Source organism: Dromiciops gliroides, chromosome 3 (assembly GCF_019393635.1).
Source record: "Dromiciops gliroides isolate mDroGli1 chromosome 3, mDroGli1.pri, whole genome shotgun sequence".
Classification (NCBI taxonomy): domain Eukaryota; kingdom Metazoa; phylum Chordata; class Mammalia; order Microbiotheria; family Microbiotheriidae; genus Dromiciops; species Dromiciops gliroides.
In genome coordinates this window covers 367,752,579-367,777,609 of record NC_057863.1, presented here as the reverse complement: position 1 = coordinate 367,777,609, position 25,031 = coordinate 367,752,579, and the positions used below count along the sequence as shown (strand labels likewise).

The 25,031-nt window shown below is 36.5% G+C and overlaps 1 protein-coding gene across 1 annotated transcript in view; it reads left to right on the top strand.

Moving 5' to 3' along the window:
- The window catches only part of ARHGAP15 (Rho GTPase activating protein 15), an 880,171-nt gene that overhangs the window by 159,712 nt on the left and 695,428 nt on the right, over positions 1-25,031 (top strand). Inside the window, exon 6 of the mRNA XM_043990715.1 lies at positions 12,929-13,018. Coding sequence (XP_043846650.1) covers positions 12,929-13,018 — 90 coding nt within the window. The remainder of the gene's footprint in view (positions 1-12,928; positions 13,019-25,031) is intronic.

Genomic DNA, 25,031 nt, shown 5'->3' with positions numbered 1-25,031 from the left:
ATGAACCAATAATTTTCAAAAGAATAAGTAAAAAGTATAAATAATTAATGAAAATATTTAAAATAGCTAATAATGGATAAATATAAATGAAAACAACCCTAATATACTAAGAACCATATAGCAAGTTAAGGTCCTAAAACCTGAGAAACTCATTTTTGAAGCATTTAGGGAAGACATGCATGTTAAATCACTGCTAGTAGAGTTGTGAATTGGTCTCACCAGGAAAACAATATGAATTATCCAAGAAAGTTACCAAATTGTTCATAACCCAAAGATTCTGCCACTGGAACTATATCTCAAGGATGTTCATTACAGAAAAAAAAAACACCCACGTAGAAAATGTGTTCATAGTAGCATCATTTATAATGATATGATTTTAGAAACATTATGTGTGCCTAACAATTGGGGAGTGGATGAATAAATTTTGACATATGCATTTGTAACTGAATATTACTCTAACAATGAAAATTATTAAGAATTAAGGGAGGGGCAGCTAGGTGGCACAGTGGATAGAGCACCGGCCCTGGAGTCAGGAGTACCTGAGTTCAAATCCGGCCTCAGACACTTAACACATACTTACTAGCTGTGTGACCCTGGGCAAGTCACTTAACCCCAATTGCCTCACTTAAAAAAAAAAAGAATTAAGGGAAAATATAGATAAACTTGTAGAATGTAAAGCAAAATAATGGAAGCACAGACCAAAGACCAGCATACAACAACAACAACAGTATTTGGAGAAATTCCATCACAGGTAGATGCCTTGATTCATGCATGAATTGGATTTAAGTGAGCTAGAATTGCATTAGCCTCTCTCCCTCTTCCAGAGTCATCAAAGTCCAGTAGCAGGGCAAAGGTGAGGAAGACAGATGATGACCCAGGATGCAATGGATGACCTCGTCAGCTTCAATGTCTGACTAAGCTATAAGTGCTCCACAGCACCTGCGTCAGCAGCCTTCATAACCCAACTTGTTCTCATTTACCCATTTCACTGAGGAAAGTTTTCACATACTTGGATTAGACAGCCCCTTAACTCACTAATAGATTTGAGGTCCCTCAGTTCCCCTCAACATGGGTTATTCTGTCTGCTGAAATGGTGTACTGAGGTATGACCACCATGTATGCTGTAGCTTCCTGAAGCCACAGGTGAGAGTTGAGTGCTAGGTAGATACCAAACATAGATGATCAGCCCTGAAAAGGGCTTCGCAAGCCCTCACACAAGAGCTGTTAGTCCTCCTTGAATACCACATATACTTCTTCTGGATCATAGCGTTTATGGAGAGGAGAAAATTGGAAGAAGACTGGAAAGGCAAGAAGGATCCAGCATATAAAGGGCTTTCAGTGGCAAACAGGAAATTTCATATCTGAATTTGGAGGTAATGGGCAGCCACTAAGACTTATTGAGTAGGAGAGTGACATAGTTAGACTTGCACTCTAGGAAAATCATTCTTTAAAGAGAATAGATTGGGATGAGGAAAGATTTGAGGCATGAAGGCAGAAGGCTATTGCAATAGCCCAGAAATTATGTCATGAAGGCTTTTACTTGGGTGGCAGCTGTGTGAATAGAAAGAAAGGAACATGTAAAACAACTTTGTGAAAGCAAAAACCACAAGACTTAGCAATGGATTGGATGTGCATAGAATGAATATAAGAGAGGAGTCAAGGATGACACCAAGGTCTGAAGCCTGGAAGACTGGTAAGATGAAAGTGCTCTCACTTGTAATAGGAAAGTTTGGAAGATGATAGAGTTCTGGATATGTGTAAGGGAGAGGTGGAGATAACGTGTTTTAATTTTGAATTTGCTGAGCTTGAGATGCTTAAGACCCTGAGCTTGATATAGTCCATGCATATTCACTCTTGTGATAGAGGACTGGAGCTCAAGAGAGAGACAAGGGTCAGAGATACAGGCCTTGAGAACATTTTAATTCAGATAATAATCAAAGCCATGGGAGCTGGGGTGATTTCTCCAAGAGAGATAACACAAAGGGAGACAAAAAAGGGACCAAAACACCTTTGGGGGACTGCAGAGTTAGTGTGTATGACCTGAGTGAATGTGGAGGAAAGGATATTGGGAAGTTAAGTAGGAAAACCAGGCGAGAAAGCAGTGTCATGAAAACCTAGAGAGGAGCAAGTATTCAGGACATCAGAGTGCAAAGGCTGCAAAGCGTGTCTAATAACACTATAACACACTACGTAATTTCAGAAACATTACAAATATGTTAGGATCTTAACTTGTCCCAGATAAAGGTCATTTAGCACTCATAATGGTCAGAATAAAACACATGTGTTAAAAATATTTTTTTAAATTATCTTATGCAATGCTCAAAAATCTTTAACAAACAGCAATAGTAGGTCAACAATACTACTTTAAATAAAAGAAAACTTTTTCAAGACATTTAGTGTACTGTTTGCTTTCTGAAACCATTCATCCTTCCATAACCTTGAAGGCTAAAAAGGAATAATATAAAAGGCCTCATTAAAATAATTTGTTTACTTTTTAAATATTGTTTACTTCCAAGAAGAGTGAACTCAAGCATTATTTAAATAATGCAATAAAATCAATGTTCATTCAGTTTAGTATGACTTTAATAGCAAAACGAACTTATTTATGACCATAAAATAATCTGATTTAGTAAAAAGATCAAAATAGTTTTTAATCAGAAAACTGTTCGTTAATTATTAAATAGTGTGGGCAAAGTGAATATGGGAAGGCTTTAGGGTTGCAAAGAGAATATCTTTCTTTATCTTTTGCTTTATCTTAGCAAAGAGAGTTCCTTTTTTCTTACCTTCATGCCTTCAAAAGAGAAACTGGAAATGTACCACCCAAGTTCATTCATCTTCTTTTTGAAGTAAATTCAGGCATTAAAAGACAGCTTATCTTTCTCATCCAGGCTCACATAAGAGATTCTGTCGGGGGCGGGGAGGGAAGTATAGTTATCATTGGGGAAGGATTTTTTAAAATTGTAAATATAAGGTCTTTCACCCCCTGTTTGTGGTTTACACTACCATATGGCCTCATCATTTCTAATAATTAGACAAAATGATAACATAAAACCTAAGGGGAAGAGGAAAGGGAGGGAAGGCACAGAGAGAGGGGGATAATGTATTCCTGTATTTTATTAACAAAAACCTCTTTCTAATCAAAAATTAAATCAAGCAACTGATATAAATACAAATGAGGTCTAGTTCTCTGCATTATACAGTATAGATGGATTTTTATAATTTTCTCCAGATCTGATCATTAACCACCATAAATACTGCATCTTACATGACTTTTAATAACCAGAAAAACCTATGAAATTGATATGATGCTACATAAATAGATAATAGTGTACTATCCCTAAGCAAACTTCACCTTAGGCTGTCCCAGAGATCTATTTTCATTATAAAGCTTGACTCTCTGAGGTTTATCATTTTGGCCAAAGTAATACAACTGAATTATAGTTGATCATGTGATATAATATGCTTGCATGCTTAAAAAATTACTTTAGAAATTTAGTGATTTTTTTTTCCTGAGCAAGTATTTGCTCTTGGGTATTTAATATTAGGTTATTGGTCCTTCTGGAAGTTTACATACTGAATGAAAATGCTTTTTGTATCAATATTCTAAGAGACTGAGTACTAGGTACATTGACTCAAGACACAGATCAGTAGCCGTTTTGTAATAGAGATTCCTCCAAAACAAATAGAGCTTTGTTTTGTTTTGTTTTGTTTTAATTAGCAAAGCAGTTCCACCTGCTGGCCCCCCCAACAACGACCAAGATGTCAATCATATTGGTTGAAAACAAAACAACTTTTTTTCCTTTTTCATAGCTTTGCATTTCAACCAATCCAGCGGGATTTGGACACAAAATAACAGTAATTCCAGACTGTAAATAGATAGCATAAACTTATGACTTCACATTTTTAAAATTCATGTGAGAGTGGACTTCCATATGGAGACAAAGAGTATAAGGCTTTTTTTTTTTTTAAAAAATCAATATGACTACAACAAATAAGAATCACAAAGAAATGCAAAAAAAATTTCCACAAACTGATACAAAAATGAAGGAAAAATACAATAATAAATAGTATAACAATTATATTAATCATAATGATTACAATAAAAATAGCAACAAAATCTAGGTAAAATGCAAAAAATACTATATACAATGTATATTCACACCTCACATTCAACAACTCTCTCCCAAGCCATTTTGGGTCAATGAGACTTGGTGATTTTTATCCTTTTCCATGATCAGTTTACTAGGAGTAAAACCATCAAATTTTTGAGACTGATTAGGTTTCCCATTTCTAAATGACAGAAATAAATCTTCCCTTACTTCTTAGAACACAAACTATTAGCAATAAAGTCATAAGAGGCATAGTGTGATGTGGTCGATAGCAACCAAACAGAATTTTGAGTCTCACCACTGAGATACTGTGTAACTGTGGGCAAGTCATCACAATGACAATTACCACCATCACCATCATCATCATCATCAGGAGTTAACATATAGGGCAAAAAGAAGTTATATGACTTGCCCAGGATTATACAGCTAGTAAATGTCTGAGGTTAGACTTGAATTCAGATTTTCCTGACTCCAGTTCAGTTACCCTATATACTGCACCACCTACCTGCCCCCAATTTATTCATGTCACAGGCATACATCTAAAATTAATGAGCATAGGAATTTCCTTACTGGGAATTACACAAACTGATGGAATCAAAGACTTAGACCTCTCCAACACAATCAAAGGCAATACCAGCACAGACACACACAAGTACACACAGATTTGGTGTATTTGTTAGTGAGATCTTCTTTGCATTTATCACATTTGAAGTACTCTCTGACCCAAGGCCTCATCTTCTTATTGGTTGGTTCCTTCCAGAATTTCTGAGGCACAGGGCAAAGATGTCTTCATTTCTCTGTAGGCTTCATTGCTGCCTGATCTCCACCTGACTTTCTCTACCATGTCCAGTGCCAGGTACCATCTCTCACTCCACATTCTCCTTTCCCCCCAAACCCCATCATGTCCCTTTTCAGCTCCTTTTTCTGTTATCTTCCTCATTAGAACATAAGCTCCTTAAAGGCAGAGACTGTCTTTCTTCCTGCTTCTATTTGTATCCCCACAACTTAGCACAGTGCGAGGCACACTTAAGAAATGCTTTATTGATTGAATGACTTCAGGTGTTTGGAATTTAATTTAAATAAATCTGTACTGGAAAATTCTTTCCAAATTCTAGAAGAGGTCAAAGAACATGGCAACAAAGATCTCACAACTTTTCAGAAAAATGCATTGCAGAGTGGGATGACCCTTAATTTTAAGCCTTTATTTTTCTATGTTGTTATTACCCAAAGTTTCCAATATCGTGGTTTGGACCTGTCATTTTATTCAAATGTTAGTGGAGATGAACTGTTGGTCACCACCTTCTTTGTAAAAGTTTATTATATGCTCACAAAGTGTTTTAAAGTCACCCCTCAGCCTTCTTCTCTGCACAACTAAGAATGCTACTGGGCTTAGCTTTTCCTTTTATGGCTTACAAAATGACAGCATACTCACCATCTTTGCAGTTCTTCTCTGAATCCTCTCCAAATTCTTCATAGCCTTCTGTGGTTATGAAATACTAAAATTAGCTCAGTCTTCCAGTAAATTCCTACCATAATAACGTGAAGATTGCTCTCCTATTTATGTATCCTTTCATTGTCAAGTATTTATTTCTTTATTTGTTTTATGGGCAAAATTTATCATGTCTCTGGGGTTTTTCTATCATAATTGTCCAGTTTCCCTACTTGTACTATTCTGTCATTCTCCATAGTGTTTTGTAAATGAAATTGTATTCTAAACAAGGAGTAGGTTGGCTTTGGTTTTCATCTTTTCATATGGTGAAGCACTCTAGTATTTACTGACTGAGGCCATTTCTGGGACCTCATTGCCTCTTCATTGTAGTAACTACTTTGCACTCTAATTTTGTCTCTATAATTTATTGTTTAAATAGTGCAAGTGGGAGATGGTGCAATTGCATAGAAGATCTTCTTTTCATTATCCTTTCTTATGTGATTTTGATCTTTGATAATGCTCTGACTGAACTGGTAGCTAGCAACTCTGAAATGATTACTCTGTAATGAGAGGCAGAGGCACATGGCATGGAAATAGCACTGACCTGGAAACAGGAGATAAATAGGTTCAAATTCTGCTTCTGTTCATTTACTAGCTGAATGACTGGGAACTTCTATCTTGATTTTTCTGAGCCTCAGTTTTCTCATCTGTAAAAACAAAAAAAGGATAATAACACCTGAAGCACCCACTTGATAATATTGGTATGAGGGTCAAATGAAGTAACCTAAAGTACTTTGTGAACTTTAAAGAACCTTTTAAATATTAGATATAACTACTTTCTTTTCATCAAAAACAGTTATTCAGTATCTACTATGTGCTAGACGTTGTGCCAGGCACTTCAAATACAAGAGAAGCAGTTCTGGCCATCAAGTGGCTTACAATCTAGTCAATTATTTGTCTATCAAAAATAATTATTTTTGAAAAAGATATTTTTTGTGATGTTGGCCATGATTAATGGCTTGTGAAATAATTGTATAAGGAAGTTGGAAGCATGAATATTTTGAGTAGTCTACAACCTAGCTTCTTAAACTGTGGGTCACATACCACATGGATTCACATAACTGAATTTGAAAGCTGTGGAAAATTTGGCAACAGTAAAAGGTTATGCATGCCTACTTTATACCTATATACCTATATATCAGGAAAAAAATTCTCAGGCAAAAAGGGGTTATCAGTGGAAAAAGTTTAAGAAGCCCTGATCTATAAGACTTTGATTTCTTGATCTTGACATACTGAAACATGTTTCAAACTTATATTGGAAACATAGTTTCCACTGTTCTCCCCTTTGCCCATCTCCATTTTGAAGTTTCTAAGTCCCAAAATACATGTTAACAGCTAGGATGACCATAAGAACTTAATAAATGCTTCTTAGATTGATCTTGTCAAGTTCTTCATAGACTTTCTCTTCACCTAGGTTGTACAATAGATGAAATGCTGAACCTGGAGATGGGAAGACCTGAGTTAAAAACCAGTCCTAAATACTTCATAATCATATAACCCAAGGAAAGTCACTTGACCTCTGTCTGCCCAAGTTTCTTCAATTGTAAAATGGAGATGATGGCAGTAATTAGGGTTGTTGTAAGGATCAAATGAGATAATATTTGAAAGTGCTTTGCATGGTACCTGACATACAGTGGATACTTAAATTCTTGTTCCCTTTTCTTCACACTTAAATTCCTGCAATATATTTGCATAAATGATATAATTACCATGATTATACCTATGCTCCTCATGAGCATGGCAGGAACATATGATTGTAGATTTAGATCTGATAGAGATGGCCAACTGTCCCATGAAATGGCAGATAGATTGAGAGATAAATATTTGGATGGGCAGTTAAGTGGTACAACATACAGTGTGCCTGGCTGGAATTAGAAAGACCTTAATTTAAATCCAGTCTTAGATAGTTACTAGTTGTACAACCCTGGGCAAGTCACTTACCCCTTTTTTTCCTCAGTTTCTTCAGCTGTAAAAAGGGGATGATAATAGCACCCACCTCCCATATTTGTTGTGAGGACCAAATGAAACAATCATTGTAAAGAACATGGCACAAAGTATTGTTCAGTCAATCAGTCATGTCTGGCTCTTTGTGACCCCATGGAGCATATCATATAGCATGTCAGACCCTTCTGTCCTCCATTGTCTCCCAGTCTGTACAAGCTCACCTTCTACCATTCCCTTCCCCTTTTGCTTTCAATCTTTCCCACCATCAGAGTCTATTCCAATGAATCCTGTCTTCCCCTTATGTAGCCAAAGTATTTAAGCTTCAGCTTAAGTATTTATCCTTCCAATGAACAGTCAGAGTTAATTTCTTTAAGTATTTGATCTCTTTGCTGTCCAAGGGACTTTCAAAAGTCTTCTCTAGCACCACAACTGGAAAGCATCAATTATGTAATCCTCAGCTTTCATGATACTTCAACTTTCAGAGCCATACATCACTACTGGAAAAACCATTACTTTGACTATATAGACCTTTGTCAGCAAAGTGATGTCCCTGCTTTTTAGTATGCTATACAATTATGCCATAGCTTTCCTTCCAAAGAGTTTATTTTAATTTTATAGCTATAGTCATCATTTGCAATCTTTTTGGGGGGCGGGGCAAAGAGGGTTAAGTGACTTGTCCAAGGTCACACAGCTAGCAAGTGTCAAGTTTCTGAGGCCGGATTTGAGCTCATGTCTTCCTGAATCCAGGGCCGGTGCTTTATTCACTGTGCCACCTAGCTGCCCCCATGAACTCAAATTATCTTGATGAAACTCTATTAGTCTCTGTCTTACTTCATTTTTGTACTTCAAGGCCAAACTTGTCTCTTCTTTCAATTATCTTTTGACTGCATACTTTAGCATTGTAATCCCCTATGATGACTGTGGCATCTTTTTTTCTGATGTTGTTTCTAGAAAATATTGTAGGTCTTCATAGAACTAAGCAAATTTTCCCTCTTCAGCATCAGTAGTTGGAACATAAACTTGAATTACTGTGACACTGAACAATTGAACCATTTGTCTTGTATTTGAACAGATATTGTCATTTTTGAGATTACACAACAGTACTACTTTTCTAAGCTTTTTTTTTTCTTTTTGGACTATGAGGACTGCCTCATTCTTTCTAAAGGATCCTTTCCCACAGTAGTAGATGTAAATATTAGCTTGTTGTAGTGGTAGTGGTAAAAGTAATATCATTGTTATCATTATTATGGATAGAGAATTTATTGTCATCACTATATGCCAGGTTCTGTGCTAATCCCTTATGATACAAATAACAACAAAACCTTCAAGGAACATACATTCTAATGGAAAAATACAATACATAAAGTGGGACTCAAAAGGAAGAAGGGGAGAAGGGTGGCTACAAAGTGGCAAGGCTTCTGGTGTAAAGAGGTGGACAAGTCCAGAGAGTTAGAAGGGGAACTGGGAGTGAAGTGAGCATGTTCTGGGGACTTAATGAAATAGAAGTTCAGGCAAGGACCTCAGGCACTTACTAGCTGTGTGACCCTGGGAATGTCACTTAACTTTGTTTCATTTTCCTCTTCTATAAAATGAGCTGGACAAAGAAATGGCAAGCCACTGGTGTATCCTTGCCTAGAAAACCCCAAATGGGGTCAGGAAGAGTCAGACCCAACTGAAAAATGACTTAACACTGGATGACCTAATCAGATGCATAAAGAAGTAAAATGTGCTTGAAATAAAACAATTCTAAAAGCCCTCAGGTATTGATTTAGTAGTCATTTCATAAAAGAGAATATTCCAAAAGAACAGAAACTCCACAAAGGATGCTATACCCTTAATCCCCTCATTACCATGCCCCCACCAAAAAAGATAGCCCAAAAGCTTTGAGCTTCTATATATGAGCTCATATATTTATTTGTTAATCTCTGTAAAATCTTTATGAAAAGAGTCTCAGCATGCATAAATGGCATCCTTGATGAAAACATTAAGAGACAAGTCTTTTTAGAACATTGTTTATTGCAAGTCACACCTTTACAATCATCCTTATGATGAAGAGAGTGGTGAATATAATATTCTGCTATTTATTGTTTATTTACAAGTGTTTGGTTGCTTAATTAAATACTCAAAGGCTCAACATATGTTTCCCACACGTATGCTAAAATCATACAGGTTACTATGACAGATGTGTCTGCAGATATAAGTGCTCACTTATCTGCCTACTATTCTATCAAATAAGTTTTGTAGACCTATAATTAGGGAACCCTAGAATTGCCCCTGTATACAGGTGAATCACATCTTGATTTTGCTTTGAAACATCACATGAGGAGGCAAAGTTTAACTTTGATATTTAAAGACAAGGATTACTTATTACTGTAGCTAGTTGATTACAAGACAAACCACAGACCTGTTGACTTTTGGCAATACTGATTTTTCAACAGAAAAGTACAGATCCTTTCACACTATTTTTAGGGGCTGAAATAGGTGAATGACTGCAGCTGTGTAGTTATCTGAGCATCTTCCAACTCTCCTGAGGGTATTTTCTTTTTTTCTGGTGTTTTTCCCCCTCAGGGCAATGGGGGTTAAGTGACTTGCCCAGGGTCACACAGCTAGTAAGTGTCAAGTGTCTGCATCCAGATTTGAACTCAGGTCCTCCTGAATCCAGGGCTGGTGCTCTATCCACTGCACCACCTAGCTGCCCCCCAAGGGTATTTTCAATGGACTTTACCAGGGTGCTGATCCATAGGAAGATATCAAGGGGAGAAATCTGATGAGTCTGTGCCTTCTTCTTCCAACATCTTTTGGGTGGTGGCTACAGTTGCTACTCACCATGGTATTAGGGCTCAGTTCAGCAGAAGGAAGAGTCTCTAGTGACATAATGATTTAGAAATAGTCTAGACTACATTTTAGAAACATGTCCATCGTCTTACCCTAGGAGTATTTGAGAGTCCTAGATATGAGTGAAGTATAAAGTGTGAAGATCTTTATTCACTTTATACCACTGTTGTGGTAGCTTTTTTATAAACAGTCCAGATTGAAAAGAGATTCTTTCTTTTTAATAGTTTTTATTGATAGTTTTTGTTTTTATATTGCCTCAATTTCCTCCTGAATTCCTCCAGTTTTATACTGCCTATAGAGTGTGTGCAGTCCTAAACCACAGGTATTACTCATAGTTAAGAATGAGGTCACGGAACTGTAGGCACATCTAACCTCTGATTAGGGCAGCATCCTTAGGAAATTCTTATGATCCCTTAGCTTTCCATTGGTAAAAGTTCTATTTCACTATTACAATCTATGCTAAAGATTAATCATACAACTCAAAGCCCACATCCTACTTATGGTGGTGAATCAAAAGTGTTATTTTTCCTATAGGAAAGATAGCCTATTTAATAAAATCTTTAGATTATAGCACTTAACTCCCAGGGTTATTGTGAGGATCAAATGAGATAATAATTATAGAACACTGAGCTCAGTACCAGCCATATAGTAAGTGCTACATAAACATTAACTATTATTAGGTTTTAAAAAAAATTATTACTATGCTGTCTTAGAATTATAATAGGAATTGTTGATAGGATTCCTATATCCAAATAGGTCAGAAAAAATTTTAAAATAAGTTTGGGCAATTCTTTAATTCCACAATGTAATAGTCTAACAAAATGTTTCTTTCATACTTTCACATGAACCACCTGTCCTGTTACCCAGTAACTACTGTTTGGTTATTATTTTTTTTAAAAGAAACAGGAAATAGAAGGTGCTCAGAATCTTATAAATCAGATAGCCTATACCCAACTGAATCAGATTTTCAGACTTTCCTTGGTGGTAAATGCTATATGAGGAGGCAAGAAATGGAACTAGTAACTGGGTTAGAGCCCTACACAAAAAGTCTACTTCGTATTCACTTCCTCAGCTCTCACTCTAAGCAAAAAATGCCCCGCTATGATCCTCAGACTTTACATTTAATCCAAAACCTCTAATGTGTTCAAAGTTCCCAGGCCATTCTCTTAAACTGCCCATCAACTTATAAGAGCAATGAGGCTTTATGTAAATTGCAAACATTTGTTTCCCCTTGCTGCCCGATTTGTGTGATGGAAGGATATGCTTGGCAATGGGATACACCCATCCCTCTTTTGCCCACAATGCCCCACGTTCCTGATCTATGCCTATTATGGCAATTATTTACTAAAAGAACATTGGCTTTGTTGTCGTAAGTCCTGAGTTTGAATCAGAGCTCTTCAATTTATGGTCTGTGATTAGTACAAGACATTTATTTCACTCTTCTACATCTCAATTTCCTCAGATGAAACATTAAGAGTTTGGACTAGATAATTCCCCATGTCCCTTCCAAAAGTATGAGACTATATTAGGTAAGTAAAGATCACAGAGGTATGACCTATTCTAAGTAAACATAATATGTGAAAATCTAATTGTAAATAATATAAAGGAATGATTATTAATTGTTTTTAAAAGCCTTATTAAAAAACAAAAACCTTACAAATGGTTGGATAGGATCCCTTTAAATGGCAAGTACCCCTAGGATATGTGAGGATTTAGTGATTTTTTACAATAAGTAGATTTAAAATGTAGTTTTATTTTCTCAAATGATGCAAACTCAGTGAAATTGACTAAATGAGAATATGTGTTATGTTGTAGGATACATGTATATTTTAGGGTTGAAGGAGAAAGACAGACAGACAGACAGCTGTAAATTATTCCTTAAAGTAAATAAATTGTTGAGAGGACTTATGTTTAACGTTTCTTGTCTTATAGTTGGTGCATTTAAAGGCTCATTTAATGGCAAAGGGGGGAAAGTTTCATTTCATAAAATCATAGAGCTAAAAATGGAAGGGAACAAAGATTTCTATAGGAACTACTATGTGTCAAGCATGGTGCTAAGTGCTTTACAAATATTTTGCCGGAAGTTGAGGCAGTCAGAAGTTAATAACTTACTCAGAGTCACATAGTTAGTGTGGATGAAAATTCACCATTCGTCTTAAGTATGTATGATTCTTAATTTTATGTAGTGAAAATGATCTTATATTGACATCCCTAAAAACTGGGTGTTTACTATAAACATGATAGGGTATTTATTTATACATATATGTATATGGTATATTAATATATTATGACACTAGGAGCAACACCATATGATACAATTGGTAACCAAAAATTCTTGAGCTTTAGAATGTGTCTTCATTTTTTTTTTTGGCAGGGCAATGGGTGTTAAGTGACTTGCCCAGGGTCACACAGCTAGTAAGTGTTAAGTGTCTGAGGCTGGATTTGAACTCAAGTACTCCTGACTCCAGGGCCAGTGCTCTATCCACTGCGCCACCTAGCTGCCCTGTCTTCTTCATTTTAAAAAATGACTCATGTTTAATTTTGTTTACAGAAAACTGGGCACAAACCAGAATGTCTGGATTTATGTGGAGCGCATATTGAATGGACCAAAGAAAAATCAAGCAGAAAAAATGTCTTTCAGGTAAGTCCATTGTGAATATTGAATTTATTGATGTCCCCTTTTATGCATATGACATCTTCTGGGTCAAATCCTAGGTACTCTTATTTAAAAGTTGTAGTAGCTATGACTTAGTTGACTATTAACTACTCATTTTTGCTGTTTTAAAGATCATCTTTTGTTGTTGATGGTTCCATTTTTTAGGGCTTTTTTAATGAATAAAATCTGTGGTGACTGAATCCTATCAAAACCCTAAAGATGTGTTGATTTGTTGATTAATGTTCTGTGTGGATTCAATTGGTTTTTGCAAGTTGGTAGGTAATTGTTTTGGGTTTGTGCCTAGAATTCTTGACCTAGAGAGCCTTAATAAATAGCAAGTTCCCAAGATGCTTACACAAGTTGAGCTCCAACTGTGTATGGTTACCTTGTTGTTGCTGTCATTATGGTTGTTTTTCTAAATTGCTGTTTATGGTTGTGATTTCCTCAGGACATTCACTGGTGGGAGATGCTAGGATAAAAGGGACTTATAATTCAGAAAGGAGGTTATTTCTTTCTACATTTTAGAAAATTGCATTTAATAGAAAATAAGCAACTCCGTTTATATGAAATATCTATAAATACATGTAGATGTATTGCATGTGTGTATTTATTTATTTATGCAATGTCTAAAATTAATGCCTTGAAAAGATAAAATTCTAAATGATGAAGGTTTACAGATTGTCAAACTGGGAATGAAGTAATTGATGATACTGATAGGTATGCCTTCATTCCGAATAGCATCATTCTTCAACTTAACATTATGTGGTATTTATTTTATTTTTAAGTGTCCAATAAGTTGTCCTTTGCCTAAGTAGTCCATAAATGGTATCCTCAGCACTTAGCACAATGTTTGACACATAGTAGGCATTTGACAAATATTTGCTGATTGACTGAAAATACTGCCTCCAAATTTAAATTGCCTTTTTCTTATTTATCTGTGTAAATGTTACATCCTCTCTATCCTCACCTCCACCCCCAAGTGGAATGTAGTCATCTCTTTGAGAACAGGATTTCTTTTTCATTTTTTCTTTATATATCATATACCCAGTGTAACACTTTGTATATTGTAGGAGTATAATAAATGCAAGTTGTCATTGAATTAATAATCAAACTTTGAGATGTAAAAACTGTGTGATTACATATGTAGGGAGTGCTTGGATTGGGCGTTTTAGTATGTATGTGTTAAGGGCTAAAATTCTAGCTAAACTGTCTAAAATATCTGAATGGTCGCCAATAAATTATAAACTTCAGCAAGAGTTAGACTTTTAAGCATTTATTAAGGAGAATAAGAATTTGGTAAAGAGAGAGAGAAAGGCCTAGATTCCTATCTATTAAAGGGAGAGAGCATTTCTAGCTCCCCTCTCCACCAGCGTCCTCAGGAAAGAGAGTGAGACCGAGCCGCCAGTCTCTTCCTTCCTCCTCCCACTAGCCCGAGTCACTTCCTGATGCCAAAGAAAAGACTCCTGGTCTTGCCCTCAAAGACCTTCGCTTCATGGGCGGAACTCTTCTACAGTAAGTCTCCAGCAGGTGGCGTCATTCTAATCGTTACATATGTATGTATGCATGTATGCATGCATGCATGAATGTATGTATGTTTGTAACAAACAACATATATTTGTTGTTTGTTCCATAGGCATACCCACATGCATATGCAGAGAGAGAGAGAAAGGAAGGGGGGGGCAGATAGGTGGCACAGTAGATATAAAGCACGGACCCTGGATTCAGGAGGATCTGAGTTCAAATCCGGCCTCAGACACTTGACACTTACTAGCTATATGACTCTGGGCAAGTCATTTAACCCTCATTGCCCTGCCAAAAAATAAATAAGAGAGAGAAAAAGAGAGAGAGAAAGAGAGAGAGAGAGAGAGAGAGAGAGAGAGAGAGAGAGAGAGAGAGAGTGTGTAGCGCACAGGTTGTCATGGCCAAACAATTTGTCACCAAGTGGCCAGCTTTCTGATAATGTTTCTCTCTGTACTTAGGCCGGTACTAGAGAAATCAACATAGTTGTTGCTAGAGCTGGATTTGAAGCCCTTTAGCTATAGAATCTGGCAGAATTTGTACTCTCTAGGATAGGCTTCTAAAATCCATAGGCAAATTTAGACCAAGATGAGGCACTGGGATAAGTCTTTGTGGAGACTAGAGAAAGGCTTCTAGTAAGTGGAATGAAGCCCCTATGAAGAATCTAAGGGAGTTGAACAAGAATCATGAAGCATGAAGGACCATATGTGACTGAAACTCTTTATCCCTAGAGGTGACTATAGCTATATTGGCATGTATTAGGGTAAATAAAGAAGGTTTTGTACTAATTAATACACCAAAGGAGAAGCTCTGCATTTTAACACCTTCTGCAGATCTTGTGGCTCTGATCTTCTTTGCATCAGACCTATTTGTTCTTATTTTAGTTTTTACTTCTTCCTTTTTTTATTAACTTATCTGTATGTGGTTACTTGAAAATTTAATCTATTTTCCCCTATGGCATTAAGGTGTAACAAGTTTAAACTGGAAAAAAAAATACAAGCACTATGAACCCTTTTAGGATCCATGATAGAATGAATGTATCTTCTCACTCCTGTTATTTTTGGGGGAAGGAACTTCAAAAAATTGTGTAATAAGAATCTTTTCTTCATTTATTTTGTTTACTTTTTTATTATCTGCATTCCTATATTGTAAACCTACTGAAGACTGGGCCAAGATCTTAATAAATGTCTGTTGGTTGATTGAACTTTATTTCCCGTGCAATACCTAGCATAGTGTCTTACCTTTAATAGGTGCTTAATTAAGATATGTTGAATGAATTAATGAATAGACAAGTAACCACATGTTGTAAGAGTAAACCCTAAAAAAGAGGAATATAAAGGATTTCTGTAAATGTCGGGGCTCTAGTACTATTCAATATAAATTTTGTGTAATCCTTTTAATGTATTATTGGAGTGGATCACTCTTTTTCTTATGCTGAAAACACATGTACACAATGGATTAAATAAAAATCACGAATGCTTATCTATTGATATAGCATATAAACCAAAGTCTTTTGAGAGGCATATTATAAATAGCTTTCATAGTCCTGTTAACTGGGGATGGGGGTGGGAGGAGAAGGATCTAGAAGGATTTGCAAGAGAGCTAAATCTAGATGACTTGCATTAATATTTGATTAGATACATTAGCTGGCCTCTCTCAAATGATCAGAATAAACATGATTATATCTCCAAAACATGGTATTAAAGCATTGTTGGGTGTTTTGAATGTGTGTGTCCGTGTGTGTATGTGTCTAAACGCGCACGCATGGATTTCATTACCTACAGAATAATAAAGTGTTTGTTCCTGGCTGAAATAAGACCATGATGACTTCAGCTGATATGTGACATTAGAAATAGCTTTAGAATTCCAAGTTTGAATTAGGCTTGGTGTTCAATCTGAGGCTATGAATTATAGATTACAGATAGCAAATGACTATCGAGATTTTTGGTTCAAGAAAAATCAAAGAAGCAAAATTAGAAGTAATTTTAAATTTAGAAATCTATCTTGAAAAAGCAGATGGATTACCAATTATATACCACCGTAATTAGAGTGAATGTAGGGAAATGGAACAGGAAATTAATAGGGAAAATCATTGTCTGTGTAAGATGTGCTTGAAAAACTCAGAAGCGCCCATGTGCTATACTAAACTGCGAGGCATTTCCTGCATTTGCATATATTGTTGGGTCACATGAATTTATATGTTCCTAGTTTTTGTTCAAAGAGCAAACAGTTAGTCCTGTGCTTCCTTTCCCATGAAAGTTCCATCAAAGTCTAAATGTGCATTTGGTATTTCTTAAAAATAGTAGGGAATAGTGTAAGAGCAATAATATTAATTAAGTATTAATGTATAGCCATTGAACAATCCTGAATAAATCATATTGATAGCCACAGGGCTGATTTCAGAGAATCCTATAGGTTATCAAAGAGCAAAAGTGATTTTTCCTCATTGATATCATTTCAGACAAAAATAGAATATTTGTCCAAATGTTCAAGTAGCTCGGCAATTGGTTGCACACATTTGATGAATTTAATTCCCCAAATATTTATTTAACACCAATGATATCTAAGATATTGTAATTAATACTATGGGGACAACAATGATTTTGCCCTCAAGAAGCTTACATTTTTCTTTCATGTTGGGGGGGGGGGGATGTGAGGGGCAATGAGGGTTAAGTGACTTACCCAAGGTCATACAGCTAGTAAATGTCAAGTGTCTGAGGCCAGATTTGAACTCAGGTCCTCCTGCACCCAGGGCTAGTGCTTTATTCACCATGCCACCTTGCTGCCCTGAAGCTTACATTTTAATAGGAGAGAAAATACATATACACAAATGGCTATAGTACAAAAATCAAATATGATGATTTAATTCAATTTAACAAATATTATTTGAGGATCTACTATGTATATGGTATTGTACTGTCCAAAGTTTTACAGATACAAAGGTTAAAAATAATGCATCCTCTGCCCTCACAGAGCTAGAAACTACATTTAACAGAAAGAATAAGATAGAATGTGATAGCAGTGAAAGAACTAGACAAAATGCTATTTGAGGAGAGAGTTATCACTTTTACCTGAAAAGGAGAAAAGGAAGGTGCCACAAGAGGCCTCCTGGAGAGGAACATTTATAAGAAAAGAGGCTAATAATAATGTGAAATTAAGATCAAGGGACTTGCAGTAATTGTTCCCTTACAGGTATTTGTGTGCCTGTTTTGTGTGTGACAGACTTCATGGCTATAAAGGGCAAACTAAGTTTTTTAATTAAATGAGTGGGGTTTTTTGTTTGTTTTGTTTTGTTTTGAACTTTTGTTTAATTCTGATTTTGGCATGACCCACAAGAACTATGACATGTTTGAAAATGCTAGAGATACCATTTCGCAACAGTGATTGGCAGTGAAGTGCTGAACCAGTTTCCCTGGTTAACGAATGTGACACACTAGTTTTTCATCCGAGGAGGGGTATATAAAAAGATTTATGTTTGAATCACATGCTTTAAACATTCTTGCTAAGTGCTAGTTTGCTCTTTGTTGTTTAGCCTGAAATTTAAAGCACTGAGGATTAAAAGGATTACAACATAATCTTAAATAATCCTGAATGTCATTTACAGAGAGACAGTTGTAATAACTAAATAAAACCATGTTAAGGGATGGCAGTATTGTCAGGCTGTATCTGAAACTGAAGCAGTACTCCTACTACCTTCTTCACTCTTCCATCCTACTATAAATCAGGCATTTTAGATTTCTCTGGAAGCCAATTACAACTAGGAAGTTGGACATAAAGCAAAAGGAGCGGTGGCTGATGTAAGACTTAAAGGTAAATGGGTATTCCACCCCTCATGCCCTATCCCAAAATGGCTATGGAATTTGGCTTTAATTTAAAAAAAAAAAAGGCCCAGAAATTAGCTTGACCCTTTGGCCCTTTGGTATGAAAATGTAGGGGAGTATGTGTAACAGCTGTAAAATCTCTGCTCTGGGCAGGGAAATGGGTCTGAATGTCTGAAATTTGTGAGTCAAAGGTTAAAGCAGCCTTCTTCTAAATGGTTTTCTCACCTTCTAGAAAATTATCATCCTCACTTGTTCTACCAATATCTTGAGGAAGCTATGTGACACATTGGATAGAACACTGACCATAGAGTCAGGAAGATCTGGATTCAAATTTGACCTAGAACACTTACCAGTTATGTGACCCTGGGCAAGTCATTTAATTTTTGCCTGCCTCAGTTTCCTCATTTGTAAAATAAGGTGAATAATAGCCCCTACCTCCCAGGATTTTTGTAAGAATCAAATGAGATAAAGATTTATTATAATTATATTTAATTTAGTCATGAATAACCCTACCTTATACAAGAAGTAAAGGTGTGTTTTAAAATATAAATATAGGTTCCTATATACATTTAGGTATTTAATGGCAAATAATCAATTATATTTGCATAAGGTTTTAAGGTTTGTAAAATGCTTTATATATATATATATAATATTTTATCCTCACAAGAACACTGTGGGGAAGATGAGGAAACAGGTTCAAAAAAGTGAGTCAAGTGATGATGTGCCCCATTGTGGGGATTGATTAGTAAATGTCCCCTGTCTATTGTGGGAAAGGGGGATTAGCATTGGTGAGAATGGGAGAGGAAAGATCCTGGGCTTTTTTCAGCTTTGAGAGAGAATCAACAATCCAACTTCTCTTCAAGGTGCTAAAGTGAAAGAGACTGGGAAGAAGCTAACATGTCCCTATCCCTAGCTAACTACATTAGAGACTTAGGGAAATTTCCTCCTGAGTGAAATTTAGCATTCGCTCTTGGTTCAACTGAATTATTTTACCCCCAAAGAGAGACTTCATTCAAACTTTTATTATCTGGTATATGTTATCAATACGTATACTTTCTTTGATTCCTCTTTTGCTATCAACTTAGATAATTGGGTTCTTTGATTATTTGCTATGTATATTTGTTCATCGTATAACTGATTCCCCTCTTGGCAGGAATCAAGGGTTCCCTTAGAGAAGGGCTGGGAAAAGGAGATGTTGGTGATATCTCTTCTTACTTCCTTGGAAGACACATTTATATGGATCTATATGGACATACATAACCTATAAAGAACAACAGGACCCCCACACCACCACTCCCTTACCTGTATATAAGTTATATGACATATAAACTAAATACAAAAATATAGGGTACCCTTTAAGTAGAAAATACTAAATGCAAGGGGGAAGGAGTAGGGGACAGAGGAGTGACTAAGATGGCACCTAAGCTAGGTCGTGAAGGAAACCTGATTCAATGGACAGCCTGGTGTACACTACCACAATGTGTCCCTGGGAATGGTTAGGACTTGGTTGCTATTAAGTAAATGACCACATGATTTCAGTTGCACAAATGCAACCTCTAGGTCCCTAAGTAATAATAATAATATTAATAATCATAAAGACAATACAATTGGGAACTATCATGATATTTGAAGTCTAATTTATTACTTTCAATAATAATTGCCCTAAAAATTCATAATTATTAACCTTATAATAATACATTCTACTTATATAACACTTTAAAAGGTTTGAAATGTGATTTACCAACATTATCTTATTTTATCCTTACAACAACAGTGGGAGGTTTTGTTATTATTATTATTATTTTTTTTTTGGTGAGGCAACTGGGGTTAAGTGGCTTGCCCAGTGTCACAGAGCTAGTAAGTGTCAAGTGTCTGAGGCTAGATTTGAACTCAGGTCCTCCTGAATCCAGGGTTGGTGCTTTATCCACTGCACCATCTAGCTGCCCCAGTGGGAGTATTATTACTAATATTATTTTACAGATGAGGAAATTAAAGCTGAGAGAGTTTAAGCTACTTGTATCTGAGGCTAGATTTGAACTCAGGTCTTCCTGACTCTAGTTCCAATAGTCTATCTACTGTGTCACCTACATGCCTAAATCATCTCCTTCTCCCTCTCCTTGTCTTTCTCCTCCTCCTTGCTCCTCTCCCTCTTCTGCTTCCCCTTTCTCTCTAAATACATGTCTTTATATATGTGTAAGTATGTGTTGGGTATGTTTGTATGCAGGAGAGAAGATAGCATGGTATGATAAAGAGTAAGTCTCAGAGTCAGAAAAACTTGGGTTCAAGTCCAGTTTCAGAACCTGGACAAGTTGTTTAAGGTCCCTTTTTTTTTTTTTTTTTTTTTTTAGGCAATGGGGGTTAAGTGACTTGCCCATGGTCACACAGCTAGTAAGTGTCAAATGTCTGAGGCTGGATTTGAACTCAGGTACTCCTGAATCAAGGGCCGGTGCTTTAACCACTGTGCCATCTAGCTGCCCCTGGACAAGTTGTTTAAGCTTATAGGTCCTCTGTCAACTCTCTAGGACCTAAACTACAGAATAGTTTCAGAGCTCTACCAGTAGGCTTAATTTCCTGCATGCTTATATGCATGTTTATAATTTCTTTTATGCCCTTACAAGGAATGTATACTAAAATCATACATGCCCTGTTTTTCCCTGATAGGTATTATCTTTGAGCATAATTTTATGGCTGGGCCAGATGTGTATTTACTTTCACTTCATATTTTGAGAAGCATTTAAGTTTATTAATCGTAAGTAATTTAATAACACCTGGGAAATCATCATTTCAAATAAAAAGGAAAATGATTACTGTTATGGTTTATCCATTTCCCTTACTTAGAAGTAGCAATTTAAAATGAAACTGAGTTTTTACCTTTTTTTTTCATTCTTTAATACATAAAAGTTAGGATAAATGCAAATGATGAATCTTCATATTCATAGTTGCATTTAATTTAAGTATGTAAAGTTGGCTTTGCTTTGGAGAATCATAGTATTGGAGAGTACAGGAAAGTAAAACAGAATAAAAGAGATATCAATGCCTAATCTAGTTGCTATTTTTTCACTCTTCTATGCAGTCCAAATCTTTTTTATTGATTGATCATATCTTATTCAACATGGTTGAGTACAAAGAACATTGCATTATCTGCCAGGAGATTTGAGTTTATGTCAGGACTAGGACTAAATTTGTGTTTAATCTTAGAACAAGAAATATCTAGTGAAAAAGGTTGTGTGTAAAAGAATCATGCTCAAGGATAAGGTCACCTTAATGATGGGGACCAGAGCTGGGGACAAGAAAGACTTGCCATGAGCACAGACCCTATGGGAAGGAAAACTACCAGGAGAAGGGGTTGTGAGGAGTCTTTAATTTTTCCTACCCTGGGTCCAATACCTTTTGGGTCTGCCCTATTTATGGCTCTTGTTCTAGTCTTGGTTGTGGTGTGTAGTGTTTTGCAAGTTAATTCTCTGTGTCATCATTTGTAGAATGAAGAATCTGTAGGCACAGAATTATTATTATTATTATTATTATTATTATTATTATTATTATTATTATTATTATTATTATTATTATTATTATTATTATTATTATTATTATTGAGGCAATTGGGGTTGAGTGACTTGCCCAGCATCACGCAGCTAGTAAGCGTCAAATGTCTGAAGCCGGATTTGAACTCAGGTCCTCCTGACTCTAGGGCCAGTGCTCTATCCAGAATTATTTTCAAGATAACATGAGTCAATGTATGTGAAAGCACTTTAAAAAGAAGAAAGGAAAATAGAATAGAAAGGAATATAAATAAAAGAGTCAGACATTCCCTGTTCTCAAAGAACCCACATTACAATTGGAGAGAATGCACTGGAGTGGTCAGCTGCAGGAAAGATCTATAAGGTGTCTGGGTACTGCAGGACAGAAAATAGCAATGCCTGCTTACCTGGAGGGCACAGCTACAAGTGATAAATTCCAGAGGTCTGTAGGACCCAATAATGGGTCAGATAACAAGGCCAAGAGACTTTCATCTTATCAGAAAGATTATATAGTTGGTGATTTCTTGTTTATCCAAGCAATGTGGTCAGCCATACCCATTCTGTAGCCAAAAATCTGACCCCACAAAAATTGGGAAGGGGTTCCTGGTGGGATTTGAACAAGAGGCAACCCAGGACATTGGGGGAAAGGCTTCCTTTTCTGCCTTTGAGTGGATCTGAGGACCACTGTGCTAAGAGTTCTGAGTTCTATATCATGAAAGGTATTATTATTTCCTCTACTTAGCCACATATCACTAAATTTTAGTCTTGAAAAGGGCTCAGCAAGCTGTCACACCAGAGGCAGCTAGTTTTCTCTGAATACCTCATACAGCATACATGGTGGCCATACCTCAGTAAACTATGTCAGCAGACAGAACAAACCATGTTGAGGGTAACTGACAGTCCTCAAAATCGTCAGCAAGTTAGGGGGATGTCTACTCCAAGCATATAAAGACTTTCTCTGGCAGAGTGGGCAAATAAGAACAATTCATTCCAAAGGCCATGAAGGTGTCTGAAGTAGGCTCTGTGGAGTACTTAAAGCTTGATCAGACATTGAAGATGGCATGGTCACCCATTGCATCCTGGGCCATTGCCAGTCACTTGACTTTTGTCCTGTCACTGGACTTCTTTGATTAAAGAAGAGAGAGTGAGGTTGACAACTTTGTGTAACTCTGCCTCACTTAAATCCAGTTCACCCAGAAGTGAAAATATCACCAGTGATGTCATTTGTCCTCTTTAAAAGTGAAGGCCAAAATAATAATAATAATAAACATTTTTTTCAGGGAATTTCCAGAAATAGAGTTCAAAGTATCCTTTGGATCTGAAGAATAAAACCCACCCAGCTACAAAACTGTAATGCTTTCAACAATGCCTTATTTTCCCCTGACCTTCAAGACACACACACACACACACACACACACACACACACACACAACTCTTTGAGAAAGTTCATAAACTGAAGGTATACTTTCAAGTTATCATTAGAGAGGCAATAAGTTCTACCAGCTGCCAAGAAATATTATATAACTTTATGATTATACAAAAAAATCACCTGCTTTGGGGTTGAGAAAGAAAAAAAAGGGCAGGGTGTACACTTACTCACTCTTGTGCTCAGGTAGCAGAGCCACAGTTCCTTCTGACTAAGGGACAAGAAACATGTAAGGCTTTTGTGTGTTAAGAGTGTTGTTCTTGGGGGCAGCTAGATGGTGCAGTAGATAAAGCACCAGCCCTGGATTCAGGAGGACCTGAGTTCAAATTTGACCTCAGACACAACACTTACTAGCTGTGTGACCTTGGGCAAGTCACTTAACCTTCATTGCCCTCCCCCCCCCAAAAAGAGTGTTGTTCTTATATAAATAATTGTTATCACCAAATATAGGAAAATGAAGGAATCTTAGAGCTCATTTTGTTCAGACCCATTAATATGAAGAAATTGAGACTCCAATATGAGCGTTGTTCCCAAAGTCACAAAGTGAGTAAGCTGAGAAGTCAGGATTTGAGCCTAGGTCTTCTGGGTCTCCTTTCTTTGATTGTTCTACTTTGCTTTTCATGATCTTAAATTTAATCATATGTGAAGAAAAGAATTTTTTTTTTTTTGCGGGGCAATGGGGGTTAAGTGACTTGCCCAGGGTCACACAGCTAGTAAGTGTCAAGTGTCTGAGGCCAGATGTGAACTCAGGTCCTCCTGAATCCAGGGCCGGTGCTTTATCCACTGTGCCACCTAGCCGCCCCCAAGAAAAGAAATTTTAAGGGGAAGGAGCATGAAAAATACGACTGAGGTCCTTCCTGTTCCAATTGCCTAGTCAGTATTGAAGAGAAGTGACAGCCTGAATGTGAGGCACTGGTAATGCGGGAGAAGTAACCCAGTTGCTTTGACACTGAGTCATCAGGAAGATGACTTTAAAAAAAAAAAAAATCTAAGATTCAGAGGAAGTAGAGCGAGAAAAATTAAATATTAGTGAGAAAGGTATCAGATTATACCAGAGGTATATATAGATTTAGAATCTGAGGGCACTTTCGAGATCAACCAATTCAACCCTCTCTTTTTACAGATGAGGAAAATGAGGCCAAATGACTTCCTCGAAGTCACACAGATACTAAGTGGCAGAGACAAGATTTGAGCCCTTGCCTTCTGATTGCATGTGCAGTATTTCTTTCCACTGAAGCACTGGTTCCCCTCCCTCAAAATGTCATCTTAAAATGAACAATTTGTCTAAAATATGGCCAATTTTTCTCATAACTATACTTATGTTAAAAAAGGATGTGCAAAATACACAGTAATAAAATTGTGCAAGCCTGAGCTCATCTGTTCTTTTGTAAAACAAACAAACAAATAAACAAACAAACAAAAAACCCTCCATCCCCTGGAGTAGAAAATAAACTCCTCAAAGACAAAGGCAATTTTGTTTTTGTCTTTGTTTCTCCAGTGCCTAGCACAGTCTGATACATAATGTTAATATTTTGAATAAATGTTTGTTAAATTAAATTGAATTGACTGTCTTGAATTTTTGACCACCTGACTGAAGTGCCGCTGCCATCTGGTGACTCTATACCTATATTTCAGGCTCAGTTTTTTTTAGAGAGGATAATAAGGCCCTTTTGGAAATTGAATTGGCAAGTCTAGAGTTATGAAATGAAATATCG